At 46.5% G+C, this 20,313-nt stretch overlaps 1 protein-coding gene across 5 annotated transcripts; it reads left to right on the forward strand.

Moving 5' to 3' along the window:
- Nucleotides 1-3,335: 3,335 nt before the first annotated feature.
- Nucleotides 3,336-19,603, forward strand: LOC129381918 (uncharacterized). 5 transcript variants are annotated; one of them, XM_072284847.1, is made up of 6 exons: nucleotides 3,336-3,444; nucleotides 10,383-10,538; nucleotides 13,344-13,615; nucleotides 14,547-14,684; nucleotides 16,608-16,633; nucleotides 19,298-19,603. In XM_072284847.1, exons 1-6 carry the CDS (start codon nucleotides 3,392-3,394, stop codon nucleotides 19,328-19,330), a joined length of 678 nt encoding a protein of 225 aa, XP_072140948.1. In that variant the 5' UTR covers nucleotides 3,336-3,391; the 3' UTR covers nucleotides 19,331-19,603. The 5 variants fall into 5 exon arrangements, 4 of the variants coding, with proteins under 4 accessions (XP_072140948.1, XP_072140950.1, XP_072140949.1 ...); XM_072284849.1 differs by lacking the exon at nucleotides 14,547-14,684 and having other exon boundaries at nucleotides 3,337-3,444; XM_055065183.2 differs by lacking the exon at nucleotides 14,547-14,684 and having other exon boundaries at nucleotides 3,339-3,444; nucleotides 16,608-16,628.
- The last annotated feature ends 710 nt before the right edge of the window (nucleotides 19,604-20,313 follow it).

Here is a 20,313-nt window from a genome sequence, read left to right on the forward strand (position 1 = left end):
GTAACTTTAAGGACCTCGTGCAATGTGTGTAGTAGTTTGGACAGGCAATAACTTGTTCAAGAACACCGTTAACTTTAATGCAAACAAAAGAAAACAAAACAAATCGCATTTCAGTGATTTCAAACATTTGAAAGACTGCTAATTTGCCTTTCACCGCCCACCACTAAACGCACACAAGGAAGCATTTCAAGAAAGCGCTCCAAGTTTTTCTGCAATAGCACAATTAACTACTTGGACCTGCAACATTTGCAGTTTTTGAATACTGTTTGGTTTGACAGTGTATGTGATGTCATCTGTTGTCTCAGCTTTTTTCACCATCAAATAAGCAATAGTCATTTCTAATTTCTTTTTATTGTGTCTGTCGCTCTCAATATACTCTTCACGGCTTCTCTTCGAATGCCTCAACTGTTGAGCTTCCTGCTTCTGCTCCTCCAAGCACATTTGTCGCCGGTTCCATGTGCATAAAACTGGTATCTGCAGCGCCTTTGTAATTTCAACTTTAAGGATGTCGCTTTCCTTCTATTACCTCTAGAGACAATTTTCTGTGACATGCGAAAGAGTGTCACAGAAGGGAAAAAAAAGCGCTTGGCAATGTCTGCTAAGTCTAGTCAAGTGTAAAAGTTTAAGGACTTTCCAGTACTTCTAAAAATTCAAGGGTTTTCAATGCCTTGAAAATGGCATTTTAGAAATAAAGGATTTTCAAGGATCGCTACAAACCCTGGATTCTAGCACCTAAATAATTTTACAAGCTTATTTTGGCATGGAGTTAGGAAATTCATGCTTTCTAGCTAACGCTGCACTATCTCTGTACAGTTAAGCCACGAGAGCGCAACTATTTTGGAGTAAAGAAAAATACTGAAAGCTTTTAATACCACTCTTCTTTTTTTCTATGGAGCTTCGTATTGCCTAGTTAAGTTTACGAATGTGCCTGGTTTTGGCGGGCGTTTCTTCGACATTTTCTGGAAGAAGCAGATGTCTAGCCCCCGTATTCAGAAATGTATCTTAATACAAAGCTCATGCTTGACTTGATATAAACGACGCCTGGTGCGAACGTCCCCCAAGACGCTCACTGCCTTTCTTTTGGTGCGTTCACGACTTGCGTCGTTTAGATCAAGTCAAGCATGGGCTTCAAGTTATGATGCATTTCTGCATATGGGGGTAAGCGTGCACAATTCCGGGCAACACGCTGTGCCATTGACACTGAGAGAAAACGGGGAAAACAGAGTTAACCACTTATGCTCCTAAACTTTCGCGTACCTGTGGTGTGCGTGTATCGTGGAAGAAGAAACAGCGCAAACACAAGGACGAAAAAAAGCATCAACCACACCAGCGCTTCGTGGTGTGGCATGTTTTTGCGTCGTCCTTGTGTTGCGCTGTTTCTTCTAAAATGCTCAACCAGCTAGCCGGCAAGTCCATCCTGTGCATATATAAATTGAACACACGCATGAGTGTAGATGGTCTTCGAAGCTTTTAGAACGAGCACTGCCACAGGATACGAGCAGTGCACGCGTAACAAGTGGACACATTAGTCATTTAAACATGCGTGCCAATGCATTTGACGCGGCTATCGGCATAAGCAGTCTCCAAATGCTGGAATGCACGCGCTTCAAAACGCTAACGATCCGCTGCTAATGCTGGACAACAGCTCACAGCGGACTGAACCAAACTCTAAACTAATGCACTTGAAAAGAACGCCTACACGGCAGCGTGAGGCACGTCGAAATGCCTGGTACTGGCGTCGCAGTTGCTCACCAGTATACGCGCGAATTAAATTCACATACGTGGATGGTTGGCGCAATACTTTGTATCCGCGTATTTTGGAGAACATGGACTGGAGAAGCACTCGATCATGAGCTGAACGGCACATTTGTTATTTTCCTGCGGTGACGACAAGCCGTGAATAGTTCTCACGTTGTCGTCTACGTTGTCTTCCTTCGTTAGTCGTAGCAAGGAATGGAAATGATGCAAACGCACACGTATTCCAGTACACAACAGCACAGCACACTGCAGAGAAACCCCACCCACCACAGCCGATTCATCAAATACGTTTGGTATATATATAACCTCTAAAAGAACACGACTGGGCGTGGCGGCGCTGTGGTGTAATGATTATGATGTGTGTTTTGAATTGTACAAATGCGAGTGTACGCGGGTTCGAATTCACGTGATGTATAGAGCATTGTGATTCTTGTTAAGTATGTGATTTCCTTGACAATTGTATTCTAATTAGATTGTGTGACTCCTGATTGTGAAATTTGCAGATTAAGTGTTAATTCGCTTTTTTTTTCTCCTCAGTGGCGTTCGTGACGCATACGCATAGGCCACTTCAGAGCAGTCACGCCTCACGGTAGGCAGCAAATAGCCAGGAAAAAATGACTTTAAAATCCTGCATAACTTTGCTCACGCCTATTCTGAAGACCGCTTGGAATCGGGCCAGTGTCTCTGAGGAGCCGCCTAGGGAACAGTATATCAGCGGCCCTAATTTGATCTGATTTCCTGCCTGCATGCGTGACCAGGACTTGGCTTAGAGGGTATTGGGAAGAGTACTAGCACTCTGTTCTGAAGGAGTACAAGCACTCTGTTTGGGGGAGTAGAAGTACTCGGTCTGGCGGTGTACCATTAACCCTGCGGGGAGAGTATCAGCACTCTGCGGAAGAGTACTAGCAATTCCTTGCGGTGGAGTAACAAAACTCTGTCAGGAGGAGTTGACCTACTCTCTCTCAAAGAGGGTCGATCTACTCTCGAAAAGAGAGTGAAATATGGGACAAGCAGCTACTCCCTCAAAGAGAGTGCCCGGCACTCCCTTAGTTTTTAGAGTGCATTCTACAGGTCAGTGGCCCCATAATTTGGAATTTTAGGGCAAATTACAACCGTTCGTTTATCTTGCCCTCGTACTGCAAGTAGACATAGCTTGTTATTCATTTTAGCAATATCGCACTGTATATAGTAAGTTCCTCTTCTGTGAGATTTACCGTAACGTCGTTATCCTTGACAAATGAAAACAAAACTTCATTTTAGTAACGTTGGGTGCTGAGTGCGTCCACGTATGAAAGAAGCTAAAAAAAGAAGACCTAGTTGGGAGCATGTGTGGTAAGATCAAACTTCGTTCTCTCATCGACAAGTTTCCATTGGAGTTGATTATTTCAACAAACGCTTCCTCGGTTTCTTTTTGTGAGACACAATATTTATCTTAACACACGCCTGGCCATTTTGCTTTTTTTCCCCTTCTATTTACCTAGTACATTTAGCTTATATAGCATGTTACCTTTGGACACCGTTTCTCTATTCTAGGCCCACTCCCCCAGCGGGCATGTGACAGCGGCTCGGATGCATCACCATTGTCATCGCTGCAGACCCAAGCTGAGCGAGGTCCGAAGCCTTTGTGTGCGCCATGTCGGCGAGTGGCAGTTCTAGCACGATGGAGCACGCCTGCACGGATGCCACGTAAGTGCGAGCACGTTAAAGGCACCATCGGAACACAATCGCACCCATTCGGGCGTATTCGAGACTGCGCAAGATGAGCACTTGCAATAGATTGCTGTCGGAAAGGCCTAGCGCGACCTGCACACCACCCGATAATGGCGTATCGGTAGACAATACATATTACGAGGAATCCGGGCCGCATTTACAAAGATTTAGTTCGTGAGTGCTGCTTGTCATTGGCCGGCCGCTTTCGGTAATATGCCGAATGAAAAGTTTGGCTGAAATCTGAATTCTAGCGGTAAGGATGGTCTTTGTGGATACGCAGCCCGGTGTGAGCCGTCCTGGTTTGTCGTTGTGTTGGTCATTGAAGAGTCCGCTAAATGCTGCCTGTTCTCTAAGGTTCCTTTATGCACAAACCTAACAGACGGTGCCTTCTTCAAGACCGGGCTTTCAATCTTACACAAAACTTATTTTTGCCTCGAATGGGATTAACGAGAACTGTGAAGCTACTCTTCTTCGAACACTGCCATTGTCGTGCACTCTTCTGAACGTCTGATCAGCGTTCTATAAGCAAGGTGCTTAAGGTATCAAGTGAGATCGGTATCGCGTAATATTTTTTTTTTTCGCTGGTCATGCGATGTCTTTATATAAAGGCGAAAACTTGTCATGTTAACCCGCATCATTTTGCATGTTAGCTGAGAAAGTTACTGGACTCCAATGAAAGCATGCATTTGCGAAATAATTTTGTTCCATGGCATACGTGTTGACTTCTTTAACTTCAACATGTACTATTGGTGGGAACAAGCGCACAGCCAACACCGACCACCTCGACTGGTGCGTGCGCCAACCGAGGTGGTCGGTATTGTTGGATCCCACAATGCACGTATACCAGCTTGCCCATCTAACCATCTTTAATTAGATAGAGCCACCTCTGATATAGGCTGATGCGTGCGTGGCCTCCAAGATAACTAGTGTGCGCCGCTGCAACCTCGGAGGCCACTATACGTGTACTTGGGTGAACAAACCAGATGATTCGCTTGCGTCGAGGTGACTCAGGGCTTATAGAATTGTGCTGCTAAGTTCGAGGTCCCGGGTTCGATTTCAAGCTACAGCGACCACATTCGTTGGGGGCTCAATGCGAAAATGCTGTTGCATGGTGGCGTTTTTTGCCGCGCATTAAATGAGCACCAGTTAGTGATAAAAAAAATCCGGAGCCGTCTACTAAGCGTCCCTCACAGCCATCTGTTCAGCACCAGTGCCTTAATTACAACACCTTAGCCCTTTCGGCCCTGGTGTCCTCAAATGAGGACAAGACATTAAAGCCGTGGGTTGCACGATAAACAGCAAAACGAAACAAAAACAGAAACCCATATAACTCAGCAGGCATCTCCATCGCCATGGACATCACTTCTCGTGTGCTCGTGTTTGCCAGAGAACCGGCAAGAAACAACAAAGATGAAAGACGACAACGTCGAAGCTGGACCAAGTAAGTGCGTTTTCTTTTTTTTTTTTTTTTTACTTGTGAGGCGCTGTTACTGGCTAGTTGAGAATTTAGGAGAATGTTTTTACCTCCCTATAGAATATATAATTATTTAAAACATCCCGCACGTATTCGTAGTTGAGTCACCGCATGCGTAATAATGTGTGTACTCATTTGAGTACACGAGGGCTGAGTGGGTGCCGCATCTCGCATGTTGGGCTAGGGTGGCGCCTTGAAGTAAAGCGACTTCTGTTTATTTTTCAGGCGCCGGAATGAAACCTCACTACTTCTACTCAGCGACTAGGGCCTGCAGGTCTGGATTTGCGCCGCTCGAAGACGCAGATGAAATGTTCGCCCAACTTCAGACGTTGGGGAGAATGAAGAATATGACGAAGATGACGACTTAATTCCTGAAGAAACAGGAAGCGATGACTGCGTCCTCGATTCGTCGGAAACTTCTGGATAATTAGATGAAGAGCAACCGTGTAATGAAATGTCATGGTCCAGAAGAGCCTTTGACAAACCATCTGCTGATTTTAGTGGAGTTTATGACGAAAATGAGCATTGTCTTGACAAGCTGCCAATTCGGTACGAATATTTCTCGCGCTACGTGCCAAAGAACGTGTTTGTTGAGCTGGCTAACAAAACAAACTTGCATTTTGTGTTCAAAGAAGGAAAACCGGTCCAAACGAATGAAGAAGAAATAAGGAAACTTATTTCTCTACACTTGCTAATGGGAGTCGGTAAATACCCCCGTCTGCGCTTATACTGGAAGCCATCACTGAAAATGGCATATTGCCAGTAGCTCAAGTACTGGGAAATAGAAATACCAAACGAAACAACGGAAAATTGACGTCAGCAAGGAAGAAGTGCCAGCAGCTCATCTGGCTCCACGCGCACACATCGCGTGAACTCAGCAGCTGTTTGTCTTCATTGACGGGTCGGCTTCTTTGGCTTCTAAAACATCCCAGAATATGCAGGCGACACTGCAGCCTCAACATTAGCAACATTTACTGCATCGAAGTATATTTGTAACATGGAAAATAAACTGTTACAAAAGATCCACTTTTGTCGCTTCTACACCCACTGGGCCCTCATGGCATCATTTGAGGACATGATCCCAGACATTACATGAGACTCAACACAAACATTTTTTTCATAAATTTCGGTTTCTTATGCGGCAAAGAACCGAAATAACATGGTAGAAAAAATATCAGTGTGATAAAAAAATTTCAAGGCCGAAAGGTTAATAAGAGGAGTTCTGGGATGCGACAGGAGCAGACGTTTTTCTGGCCGCTGCTACTTTGCGTGAAACCCTACGAAGAACTAGCATGAGGCTCACGGTTGTAAAAGACAGTTTTCCGCCAATGGGCGCTCAAACAACAGCCTTTCTGTTGGATTCATTTAGAGATTAGATTCCTTGGGTGTCACGTGCCAAAACCACAGTATGATTATTAAGCATACCGTAGACGGGGGCTCCGGATAAATTTCGTTCGCCTGGGGTTCTTGCACCGAATGCACGGTACGTGGGCGTTATTGCATTTCGCCCCCATGTAAATGCTGCCGCCATAACAAGTTGCGCTGCTGAGCCCCAGGGCTTAGCAGCGCAACTCCATAGCCGTTAAGCCACCACGGCGGGTCTGTTGCCTTTATTTGGCTGCACTAATAATGGGTCTCTTCAATTTCCCACTTCCGGCTAATTGCGGGCTGCCATAGCTAGCAAGAGCGCCTTCCTTTTTAACCCGCCGTGGTTGCTCAGTGGCTATGGTGTTGGGCTGCTGAGCACGGGATCGCGGGAACGAATCCCGGCCGCGGCGGCAGCATTTCGATGGGGGCGAAATGCGAAAACACCCGTGTATTTAGATTTAGGTGCACGTTAAAGAACCCCACCCCAGGTGGTCGAAATTTCCGGAGTCCGTCACTACGGCTTGCCTCATAATCAGGAAGTGGTTTTGGCACGTTAAAACCCATAATTTAATTTTTCCTTTTTTAAACTTGCTTGGGTTCTTTCACCCACCCGAAGCAAGTTTTTCGCGACCACCGCGCGAGGCACTTGCGCCGCGCGTTCGTTTTCCTTGTGCTGTGGGTTTCTGGCTACCCGCGGGCTGCCAGAAGCTGCCAGGATAATTTTGGTATGACTGCTCTCTGGAAGTTCACTGGCTAGGAGACGACCAAAAGAGACGGTGAACGCTCGCCGCCGTCATTGGGGGGACCTAACGGATGGCAACGCGGACGCTTGAGGACTCTTACCTCTCTCAGCCACCTGACTACGGTCACCTTGGAATGGCATTAGTTCTAGCATTATTTTCCAAGGTTGGAACGCACCATTCCGCCTTGCGAGGTGGTGCGATACGAGCAGCGGCGAACAATTTGAAGCTTTCTTTTGTGCGTATGTGTGTCCTGTGAAGGCTTCATTCCGGCCGTGAACACAGCGCCGGACTCTCATGTGTGCATGCTATTTGCACCGTGTTCCGGACGAGTTGCAGTACGCTCATTTCCTCCAATCGCGGCGCCTTTTCGATTCATCTTTCTCTGGTGTTATCCCTTTGCAAATCTCTTGCGTATATGCGGTGATATCTCCTTTTACTTAGATACCAGTTCAACAATATCAACACAGGCCCATTTCGGGCATCGCCGTCACCGTCGCCATGAGGTTCCGTACAAAATCCAAGGGCAATAAAATTCTCGCCGTGTGCTGTATGCTGTATGTGCGAGTGAAAGCGTGCGAGGGTGAGCCGGAGATGGCGGCTCAATCTCGCGCACGCAAAGGAAGAAAGCGGGGAGGAAGCGCGCCGTCTTCCGTCGCCCACAATGCTCCGCGGGCGAGGGTAGGGAGGGGGTGACGCTCTACTCCCGGCGGCCCGGCTGGCCGCGCCTGTCATTCCAGCCCGCGGTATCGTGAAAGCCATCTGCTACCGGGACAGAGTCCGGCCGCGCGCTTTGTGTTTTCGCGCCGTGCTTCCTCACTCCAGCGTTTTGACAGCGAGTTTCAGGGGCCATCAAGTGAGATGCGTGCATGTTTGCTTGCGCACGCGTCACACCATGCTTGTTAGTTTAGTATGCCTATGTTTACAAGTTTATACGGCTGCTAAAACTAATATCTTTACTTCGCATAGTTACTTGGTATATGTCCATCAAATTTGATATCGCAATCAAATCTTCGCCTTTCAGGCGAAACTGCGACCTTTTTCTCCAGCTAGCGATGGCGTCGCATCTATAGCCTGTGTTCTCTCCGCCTCTCTGTCGTATGCTTGGGTGGCAGCTCGAAACCGACGTGTTCTAACAATAAGAAATTGATGTTAAAGGAATGCACTAGTTGAATAATGGACACACGTACATAAGCTTATTGATCTCATGACTGACCAATACTATTTTTTGTGTGAAACTTTCCACTGGTCACAGGCGGCGCGCATTTTCATTCGCCAACCGCAGCCCCTGCTTCTTAAGCACAGGGGCAGAAGAGAAGCACCATCCGCGGAAATAGACTTTTTCAAATCGAAGTCCATGCAAGTATGTCGACATGAAATCTTATGCGTATAAGATGTACCCGATATCCTGCTTATTCGTGTCTTGTCAAATGACGACAAAACGCCAATGCATCAATGTCGCCGGTGGCCGACGTTATCGCTGCGAGTAGGCATCCCCGAGCGATCGCTTTCACGGATACGATCACTTACGCGCAATTTCGCGCCTTGGCATCGGACGTCTTGTGAGCCCATTGTTGCACCGTGCAAAGTGAGGTGCCCAGTGCGCGTCCTATGCCGAGTCACGCGAAATCTCGCAGACGTGATCGTGTTCCCCAATGCAACGATGCATTTTCAAGCCAGTAACGCATAATTGGGCCGTCTACGCCGAGCGCGCCTGAACCGCTGCCATTTCGGTCGCATGTTTGCGTTTATCCCGCGGCCACTTGTCCCGGTGCTCGATTTTACAAACTTCGGGTAGCTTCGGGTTGTCTTGGGATCCCAGCCCACGTGACTTCCTATCAGGACCGGAACTAGCTCGCTGCCTTCTAACTGCAAGTGGGCTGCCAGAACTCCGAAAATCGAAGAGGCCCGATCTTTCCCGAGTCATCTTGCTTCCCGAATTGTATAATCTATAGCAGTGCATACTTTTACTGAGTGCAATTTTCTGAGTGAAAGATCCTGACATACCTACACGTTATTATATAACAATTGGAATGTCCGAACGCGGCTTCTCTTTTTTTTTATCTGGCTCTTTTTGCTTTCCCGACGTGAGCCACCTTTGGAGCGCAGAAAGTACGTCGCGAAATCGTTCGAATTGGCTGGAACAAGCTGTTGTATGCCACTGCGCACAAATTCCTGTAAAAGAACCATGCGGTTCTTTTCTTTTTTTGCATAACTGCAGGTCGTCTCCACTTATTTATTGATCGATTTTGCGTTATGCCTTACGCTGCATGTTTGAATTCTGGCTTAGTATGTTCCGTTTCGTTATCATCGAAGCGTCCACAAATGTCACGATAAAACATGGCTTGGTAGACTAATCCGTTTAGTATTGTTGCGGCTGCAGTACAGGGAAGATAGACACAAATATGGCTGCTGTGACTATGGACAGTGTTTTTACATTTGTGTGTCCCTTTCTGTCCTGCAATGTAGGCCAGAAAAAGCCACGACAAAACCGGGTTTCCTGTTATGAAATGTTAAGCAGAAGATTTAAAAACATTTAGCGTTTAGGATGTGACAAATATAACAACTTAAGCGATAACAATGCATACCATAAGTCTAACAACCGTGTTTTCTTCAAGTATACTCATAGTTTCTGAATAGCACAACGACTGGACTGCCAAACCAAATGAGCCTGATGGACCAAATGCAGCCTCTTCTATAGAGTCGGAGTCGATAGATGCCGAGCCATCGATCCTGTGTCGGAACGACAAGTTAACTTACTGAAAGTGTAAGACTGTCACTCATCCGACAGTAACGTGAGTCTGCACAGGAAACACATACGGGTTGGTCGAAGAGTAAGCTTAGCACTTTTTTAAAAAATATTGGCGTGGTCGGGGGATTGAACTCGGGACCAATACCGTTCCGGGTTGGTTGCTCTACAGTCTGTGCTAATCAGGAAGCTAGAAGATAGCAGGGTCAGGGTGAATAAATTGAAAACTAGAAGCGCATGAACCCTCGTCATGGCAAGTCACTTCGGCAGAGATCAGCAAGGTGGAGAAACTTTCAGAAAAGGGAAAAAATGTCCACCTGACAGTCAACTGTCAGACAAGTTTGCTGTTGGGCTATTTCGCACTTAAATTAGTGAAGTGGCTGATCAATGCATATATTCTTAAGAAAGTTTGTCCTGGCTTGCTAACGACCACAGATACATAAAAGGACCAAGTAGACAGCAAGACGACTGTGAAGCGCCTTGTAAACGTATCTTCTCTGCCATTCATGTTTTTTTTTTTCCTTAGTTGCCGTTTCCAGTAAACTGAGGCAAATAGAGTGCCGACTTGTTAATTTTGAAACAGGACCCAGACGGTTCAGGCGCCCTTTGCAGCCTGGAAACAACAGCAAGAGCGACACCTGGGAGTGCAGCGTTTAGGTGCGAGAGAAGGGAGAGCACGTGCAGCGAACCCCAACGGCCCCCTTGGCACTCCTTACCAGCTGTTCCATCCATGCAGCGGGTAAGCGTGCTATTTTCGTTTGCGAAGCAGTGCATACAATTTTTAGAATTCATTGAATTGCCGCTACGAGTGATTTGCATGCGGTATTAGGAAATTACGGCATTTACCGTCCCGGAACTGCACGATGGGTTTTTAGGGATGCAACGGTGAAAGGCTCGGTGCACAACCCTTCCTGCATTGCGGTTTAACCGGAATGCGGGCGCTGCGGCCGGTACAAACGTGCGACACGTGCTCTGTGGCAGAACGCCCTGAGCCGTCCACACGTAACATCGCGTAAAGGCGCCGCTGAATGTTTTCTGAAGTTCCCTCTACGTTGTGTTATAAAATGATGGTGCATTTTTTCTATCTTTTTTTTAACGCTCGCGACATTTCGCGCTTCTGCCATCCGTTCGAAAAGCCCGAGTTCGCGAGATCGTATCCCGGCCGCGGCGGTAGCGTTTCGATGGCGGCAAATGCAAAGAAGTCCTTGTGCCGCCCAATCGTGTGCACGTTGAACATACCCAGATGGCCGAAATTGTTCCGGAGCCACCCCACTACACGGCGTGCCTCATAATTCGATCGTGGTTTTGGGACGTAGAGTGCCAGAATTTTTTTTTAATTCCTTTCCCCACTATTTCAGTATTTAGCACCATGCCTCATCTTGAAACAGCTCGCACTTTTGCAACCATACGTCCACAATTGCGGGACTTGTAACCATGTGATACACAAGTTTCAGAAGACGGCACACATCGTACCGTTGCGTAATGACAAGCCCGCGACATCTAGGACGGTGTTTTATGAGCTTTGCGCCTTGACTAACAAAAATTGTTTCGAAAGAGTTGCGCCCTCGGCATTTTCTTTAAACTGAGGGACCGGGAGACCGAAGCAATCCGGCACCGTTACCTGTGGGTTACTTAACCATGACGAAGGTCAGGTGCACGCAGTACAAGCTTCGCTTACCCCCATTTTCCGTGTAAGGCAAAAGTTGGTGTTCTTTTTTTTTTTTTTTTTTTGACAAGCGCGTTTACCAGAGGCGCCATCCACGCGCTTTCGGCGTGGCTGTAAAACGACTACACTACGCTCGGTCTCGTATAGCGGAACGTAGGCAGCCTACGTTCCGCTGCCGGTGTGAGCGCTATGCTCACGCGGACGGTCATACCCACTGGATAGCCGTGTTGAAATTCTTAGGACGCACTGGTCTGAGCCGAGCGGAGCGGAAGCGCTCTGCCAAAACTGCTTAATAGGGGCTGAACCTGCCCAGGTGTCCAAATTGAAAAGCGCCAAGACTCTCAAGACGCTAGCTTGCCCGCGAGAAATTCGTAAGGGCGTTCTATGCCACTTTTCTGAGCATGCGTCCGTGAGGTATTGGCCTCAATGTCGGTCTTCTTCGCTACAGGTCCTGTGCTCGAATCCTGCAGGCGGAATATTTTAATAACGTTTATTTAATTATTTATTACGCAGTTCCTCGCTGAAAATGACGAATTTACGAAGTCGGAGAGACGTTTAAAGCAAGCAGACCGAAGTTTAGTCGAGCCCATGTTCTTCCCATAATTCCCACGCTAGCTCAACCGCCTCCACTGCAGCTCCCGTACACACTAGCGCCACCATTCCCTCCAGTAATTATTGTATGAATCCACGGAGGAAGGAAACTAAGGAGAGGCCCTACCCCCTCCGCGCGCTAGGAGAAAAGTGTGGCGGAAATGACGTAGTAGGTTCTCATTTTTTTGCTGCTTTTTTATTTTTTTGTTGTATGGCCACGCCTTTTGGGCCACAATGGCGGCGTTGTTATGGTTTTGAGCGCTCACACGTGTTGCTCTGGTTGGTTTCGGGCCGTGGCAAAGGCGCTGAGTGGGCGGGTTTGCGTTAGTCGCCGTCTCTTGTTGCGCTGTGTTACCTGCACCCTGCTCTGCCAGATGTTGCGCGAGCGCGCGCGCTCCGCGCGCGACACCACGCGCAGCGCGGCGTGGTTTCGCGAAAGATGTAAACAAGAGAGGAGGGTGGCCCAAAAGGCGGAGCATCGCCATGAGCAACGACAAATTCCGGCTTCACTTTTGCTTCACAAAGAGTGACGTCAGGGCCTCTCCTTAGTTTCCTTCCTCCGTGTATGAAACTATGCACTGGGTGGTTCCCTAGCTTTCCTCTTGCTACGCCAGGCGTCAGCACATGCCTTGCTGGATTGCTTTGTCTCCTCATAGACGCATGCAGCGAGAGCTTTGAGGCACGGACATTGAAAAAGGTATGGGAGGGTAGAAATATGCAACTCCGCTGTAAAAAAAAAAAAACCCGCGGAACCCGGTTTTATTCATTCGTTAGCATTGGGAGTGTCAAAGTGGAAAAAATGTATGTGTGGGGGATGTTGGTCACGTGATAGAAGTAGAGAGTATATGTGAGAGCTTATAAGGGCGTGTGTATGTGTATAGGATGCATAAAGTCATATTATAAGAAGCCAACAAACAATGACACCAACGACAGCATGGGGGAAATTATCTTGGCGTCACTGTTGGCTTCATATGATATGGCTAATTAAAATCTAGCCCTTCGGTTTTCTATCTTCTCGTTTATATGTATTGAGCGTGCGCGCGCGCGTGTGCGTGTGTGTGTGTGTGTGTGTGTGTGCGTGTGTGTGTGTGTGTGTGTGTGTGTGTGTGAGCATTGAGCTTCTTGATATTTACCATGTTTGCTGAATAAGCGCCTAGCTGCGAGTTCGCGCTCCACTTGCCTCCACGTTGCCATTTCTTGTGCGATTTTAATTGTCTTAAAATGACAGTGATCGTCAGATCGGTCGCTGCCGCTAGTGCTTCCACATGACGGTGTCCCGCTTTCCAGTGGAGGGACCCGGTGTCGCGTCGGCCTTCGCAACTCGGAGACGCACTTCGAGAGCAGCTGCAGCCAGCGCTGGCATCGTCGCGTCACAGCGGCGCTGTGCGTGGCGGGCGTGACGCTCTCTTTCGTCATCCTCGCCCTGGGGCTGCTCTTCGGCGGAGGTCTGGGCCGAGGGCCGCGTTACCCGTGGAAGAACGCGAGCGCAAACGCGTCCGCCAACGCGTCCGCCAACGCGAGCAGCCCAACCCCAGGCGCCGAGCGGGAACTGCCATTGCGTGAGTGCGATTTGGTTCGCTCGGATGTATCTGCGTCGCGCAGTTTAAATGCGATGTCAGTCCCTGCATTTCTTTCGCTGCCTCCCAGGCGCTAACGCCATCGCCCTCTAACGAAGGAGTGCGAGGAAGCGAGTGGAAAGGCTGACGGCAAAGGTTGGGAAGAGGCAGTGACGGCAATTCGAAGCGAATCAGATGAGAGGAAATAGAGGGGAAGTAGGAGGAGGAGCAGATGTGGCGAAAAAGCGAGTAAAGCTATACGCCGTCTCGTACTTAACGAGCAGTGCTGCGAAAGCGATGCACGAAGTTGGATCAACAAAATATATCGTTGCGCGCGTTCCGTCTATGCCTCACGCAACACGCGCGAGCATGCACGTGAGGCTACCGCAGTGGGCTGCAAATGCAAATTTTTTTTTAATTTGAAAAGCTAATCTAAAAGAATCTATTAGCAGCCGTAAGAATACATTATTTCCTTTTTAAGACATATTTTTATCACTTAGATTTTATAAGTACAAATATATTTCCCTTAATTGTTGGCAAGAACACCGCAGTGTTTCATTGGCTGAAAGCAGCCACTGCAAAAGGGTCTGTCACCTCCACAGCGCTGCACACGATGTATGAAACCACCCGCCGTGGTTGCTCAGTGCTATGGTGCTGGGCTGCTGAGCACGAGGTCGCGGGATCGAATCCCGGCCACGGCGGCCGCATTTCGATGGAGGAGAAATGCGAAAAACGCCCGTGTACTTAGATTTAGGTGCACGTTAAAGAACCCCAGGGGGTCGAAATTTCCGGAGTCCTCCACTACGACGTGCTTCATAATTAGAAAGTGGTTTCGGCATGTAAAGCCCCATAGTTTATTGTATGAAACGGAGTATAGGGATTACGTGAGCTGCCTAGTTTTAATCGGTTGTACTCGGTGCATTACAATCTGAAGGAAGGAATGCGGCTAAATACCCGGCAGGGCGTTCGGCTGCAAAAAGCGACGAAGCCAAGTGTGGACGCAACAATAACTCTCTCGAGACTCAACAGGGTGTATGCACGAGTGCCGGCGACCGGACAGCACGTCATGTAGGTAACTGAGATAAAATGTTGCGTGGTTGTTTATTGAACCTGTGACGTCAAACCGCAATCTGTATTAACAGTGTCTATTCCGTTTTTACTTTTTTATTACGATATTTTTTTATTACAATACGTTTTGACACTTATCGCGATTAAACGCAGCTGAGGCACACCGGGCGATACGCTTTTGCTTTATGCTTTAGCTCTGCGGTGGCCGCCATTTTCTCGCCTGAGCGCACAAACCGCCAGAACATAGCGTATGACAGCTCCTCTATAAAAAATTAATTGGAGCAACAGTGTATTTTTATCCCAACTTTGACAGCGCTTACCTCAAAAGTGGTGCTAGCTTCGAAGTTCGTTCCAAGTGGATGTGCCTAGCGAAATTCCTGGCTTCAATTCGTGCGTTGCTATATCTGCGCTAAAGTAATTAGTTTAAAAAGTTGCTTAGTGAAATCTCTCCAACATTCAGATATGTATTTTGATTTGCAGTCTAAGCAATGGCCGCCTCTTCGATCAATCAAACTCAATGAGCAGATTCGTGTGTAGGCTACAGGCGATTTATAAAAATTTTAGCCACGTTAAAAAAGCATCCGGTGTACTTACCACCGTCCCTTTTTATTTATTTTTTGTTATTTCCATATCCTTTGCTATCATGCTTCAGTTATCCGGTTAGACATTATTTTGTCAACCTGTCTACGCTGTTGTAGTTTCCTCTTCCACCAACATCAGACACCAAAGTCTAAATTATGGGGTTTTACATGCCAAAACCACTTTCTGATTAAGAGGCATGCCGTAGTGGAGGACTCCGGAAATTTCGACCACCTGGGGTTCTTTAACGTGCACCTAAATCTAAGCACACGGGTGTTTTCGCATTTCGCCCCCATCGAAATGCGGCCGCCGTGGCCGGGATTCGATCCCGCGACGTCGTGCTCAGCAGCCCAACACCATAGCCACTGAGCAACCACGGCGGGTAGACACCAAAGTCTATAGCGCTGTGTACGCATAAATGAATAAATCGAAAACGTCCCTTTAAATATTCACGTGCACTGCCCAACATCATTGTGGGAAAGTTATTTCAGGTCCTAGTCGCGTTCAAAGCGGGTTAATTATGCAAAGCATAGGGCCTCGCGTTCCCGGGATATAGAAGGCACTGTCCCTGCACCCTTCCTGCACCGCGTATAATGCACTACCCTTGCACTGCACGCCTCTTCTTCTCGGCCGGTTTCTCAGCCGCACTAGGTTCTCGGCTGTGCGAGCCCGTGGGAGAGAGTGGCGGACGCGCAGCTGTTCGCGCTCTTATACCTCAGCAAAATTGCTGCGATGCATCGTGGCTGTCATGCTGGTCGTCTCAAAACGCTACAGCTAGTATACGAGGAAATGACAGTAGACAGTTAACAGTTGATCTCTCTTTACGCGTCTGCGCCTGTAGCATAGGAGTAAATGAATTCTCAACCTTCACTTATGGCAGCTATAAAGAGGTATAAGTCGCCGCATCTGGGAGCATTCCACGCAAACCTCCTCACTCGAGCGACTTCACGTGCACAAACCCTGTGGATCGGGCGACGACGGTCCCCGCAATAGTTCTACATAGGAAGACATAAATTCGATTTATGACGACAGCGCTTACATTACACGGGCGTACTACGAAACCAAATTCATAATAGTCAAAAATGAATGAAACTTGGACCTAAAATATACTGCTAAAGGAAAAAAAAAGTTCGATGGGGCTTCCAGACGTGCGCAAGCCTTTTTCAATAAAGACAAACGCTCAACTATAAGTGAGTGTCCGTCCTGTCATCCTACCTTGCCCTCGTTTTCTTTTTTTCGAGCTTTTTATATCGATAGTACGCATTTGATGCCTTTCCTTTCTTAGCCGTGAAGTTTGTCGACCATTTTTCTTACGTCTAACGCTTTCTTCTGTTTATATCTTTTCTAGCGAATGGACTCAACAAACTGGGTGACGTAAACACTTGTTTTTCATCAATTTCAATAAAGAAACGCTAACCGTTTGCCGGAACCCCTAAGAACAAACTTGGATTCGACATTGTGACAGTGCTTCGTATAAAAGGAGCAATCGCATATCCTGAAACTTTCTTATAGTTTCGTTGGCTGTTCCAACTTACTGCTGCAACTTAATTACAACGAAGCGCATAATCTTATAAAGTAATGCGTTTTCGGCCAAAATTGCGTCATGTGGTATTTGTGAATCATAGCGCAAGAAATGTGAAAGTTCTGAATTAAAAACCACCCATATATTTGAGATCGGCCGAATGTGTCACATGGTGCAACGAGGCACTTTTGGCACAGCGCTGTGAGAGCAAATGAGCTGCTGCATCATTTGTTGTATAATCGTTGCGCAGGCAGCTCTAGACAAAAGTTGCGTGTCAATGCGCGCATTATAATCAGTTATTTCCGCCGACTGGAGGTAATGTACTTGAAACTGTATTTTTTGCTCACAAATGCATTTACTGTGGTTGAAATTGTGCATTCTATAGTTCTAGAATACGCGAATGCAAGCGCGAATGATACGGATTGTTTGAGTGCTGGTACGAGTGCTGGTTCATATTGAGAAAGAAACATCGACCAAATAACCTTTACGTATTGGTTGAGACGTTGATTTAGTTACGTGCATTGCATAAGAACCGTAGCTGCTTCGAGTGCTGGTCTAAGTACTGGTGCTGGTGCTGGTGCAAATGCTGGTGGAGCTTTGTGCGTTTTATCAAGCAGGGAAACATAAAACCATTGCGCACTGGTGCAGGTGTGGAGTAGGTTTTCTCCCTTTTTTTTTTTGCACTGAATAATATCGACGCTTGTGGAACTATTGGGCAGAGGCAAAAACTTTGGAATATTTTTCTTCTGCAAAGTGATGAGCAAAAGAGCATATGCGTGAAGAAAAAGTAGGTTCAGTTTCCTAGATTAAGCCAAGTGATGAATTCAAAGCCTCCATAGATTTTGTTGAGATAGGTCGCCTTTACGCAATCTGCTAATAGAACTATGAAACTGTGATGTGCTGGTACAATTTTGATGCTGACATGGTGCTCACTTGGCCTGAAACATGCATGAGTATTAAGCCTTCATTCGTTCGTATGAGGGCTTGATAAATTGGATGTATTGAATGTGACGAAGCAAACGAAGCATACAACATTTGTCCTGTATATCGGTCGAGTCTTGCAAGTGGTACTGCGGCGTATACAGTTTAAATGCAAAACTTAATGCCTAAGTGCATAGATATATATATAATTGCGAAAATGCCATTCTAGAGAAAGTTCAGTGATGCTGAAGATTCATTTTGAGCTTCGTAAGTATTGTCTATTTCTTCACTTCTTTGACAAAAAAAGAGAACAGTGTTGCATTGTACGGCTGAAAAATATGATGCAACAATGTTGTTGCATAACATTTCAGTATTTGTGTTCGTTTACTGACAGCTGGATCGCTCCTTTGTTTTATTTTGTCACACATGGCTGTCTACATGATGCGTATTTGTCGCACAAGAAGAAATCCATGTAAGTACACAGTGTGCATAAACCTTTCGCCACCTTTTAGCTGGACTAAAGCTGCGAATCTTGAAAGTACTGAAAATTTGCCTTCTCTAACCACACACTCATGAACTTCGGGATGCAAGCCGTGACGTTTGTTGGCATCATCCATAGTTTCTTCCGTCTTTGTTGTCCACGCTATCCAATTTCTTAAGAGGCTTCACGTCTGTGCATTAGCAGATGTAAACAGAACGCCTCTACAGTCCGTCAAATTTCTTATACGTTAGCTTGTGAGAAGCATCATGAATAACCTTTGCCTTTAATTTTTGCTTACTTTCTGAACATGATTTTAGATCAAAGGAGTGCACCTGGAAAAAAAAAGTTAATCTCGAGGACATTAAAAGCAACACAAGCGTACTTTTTTTTCACATTCGAAGCACATCCGGGGTGTTGTTTTTGCTTCGAGCAAGATGTAGTAGTGCCACCAATTCTTAACAGCATTAAATAATTCTCGAAGCAGTTTACAACCGAACTTTTATTTCCTTGAAAATCCTGACTTGTTTATGTTTAAGTACGCTTACTTTAACATTCTTGTTAATGGAGTTGCGATTTTCTGGTTTAAGCTTTCCGCTTGTTTCGGCAACATGAAGCGCCTCAAGCTGCTGTTCCGGCTTTTTGCAAGCTTTCTTTTCGTCAAATTTTATCGCCGAATATAGACCTCCTTTCTATCGGGAAGAAAGGGCACCCCATCCCTGAATACAAAGACTCGTGCTGCAGCTTCCACGGTGCTTTTATGGGAGATGCACGCTCGTGTTCACAGCCGTCAGAGGGTCCCAGGGAGCTCCCGTCAGAAAAGTATATTGCCAATAGTTGATATAACAGAAGAAATTGTGGTGAGAAGGGACCACCGAGGTCTGACTCGACTGCGATATACTAAAGGTAAAGCATGTCAAATTCTGAAATTCGCATAATTGTTGGGCTGTTGCGAGTGAGCGTCTACTAGAGTTGCTTCTTGTCTTATCGCCCATTGCACGTCATAGAGAAAGCTGCAGTGCTCAGATTACTTGTCAAATGATCTCGTTGTTTTTCTTTTTATATTTTGACAAAATGCTTGCGTTTAATTGCGGTTTCTCTGCTTCCTTACTTTCAGACATCGCTGCGCAGCCTCCAAAGACGAAGATGACAAACATATCGCACGAAGCTACTACCCCTTAATGACTTTTTTTCCAGATTCATAGGTTTCATTTGTTTTCTTCGCACAAAAATGAATGAAAAATGAAGGTTTCAGCCAAGGGCCAACAACCTTTGGCTGAAACCTAGGCGGGGTCCAGGCCCACCCCACCAAATCGCAGGGCACTGAATAAAGTTATTTGAATGAATGAATGAAAAATGAATGCATGCTAATTATGTATTCTGAGAGGAGTGAATGTAAAATAAACAAATTATCAAAGTTGTAGTGGCCTTTCGTGCGTGATTTACGAACGCAACGAATCTTTACGCAGCAAGAGCCTTCACTTCCTGGTATTATTAGTGTGATTGCTTAGATATATCTGGTGGTCGTACAAAAGGTAGGTTACGCGAACTTAAACTGACCTGAAGAACGCGCAATTATTTATGAGGCTATAAAACACTTGTTATGTACCGGTATCATATGTTTTACCGTCCGTCTAGATTTTGTGTACATTCCTCGAGGAGACACTAACGCTTAGCCCCTGCAATCGTTTTTACTAAGACATCCACTTTCATGATGAAATTCCACATAACGCGAGCATTAGTTGGATCTTGTTCCACTACCTAATTAGGGAAGGTAGTGACCGCGGATCCGGATCATGAGGCTGAAATAATCAGAAGAATAAGAATGGGCTGGCGTGCGTTTGGCAGGCATTCTCAGATCATGAAAAGAAGGTTGCAATTATCGCTCAAGAGAAAAGTGTATAACAGCTGTGTCTTACCACTACTTACTCACGGGGCAGAAACCTGGAGGCTTACGAAAAGGGTTCTACTTAAATTGAGGACGACGCAACGATCGAGCTATGGAAAGAATGATGGGTGTAACGTTAAGAGGGGGTGGGGGGATAAGAAGAGAGCAGATTGGGTGAGGGAACGACCTAGAGTTGGTGACATCTTAGTTGAAATCAAGAAAAGGAAATGGGCGTGGGCAGGGCA

This window comes from Dermacentor andersoni, chromosome 10 (genome assembly GCF_023375885.2).
Source record: "Dermacentor andersoni chromosome 10, qqDerAnde1_hic_scaffold, whole genome shotgun sequence".
Lineage (NCBI taxonomy): Eukaryota > Metazoa > Arthropoda > Arachnida > Ixodida > Ixodidae > Dermacentor > Dermacentor andersoni.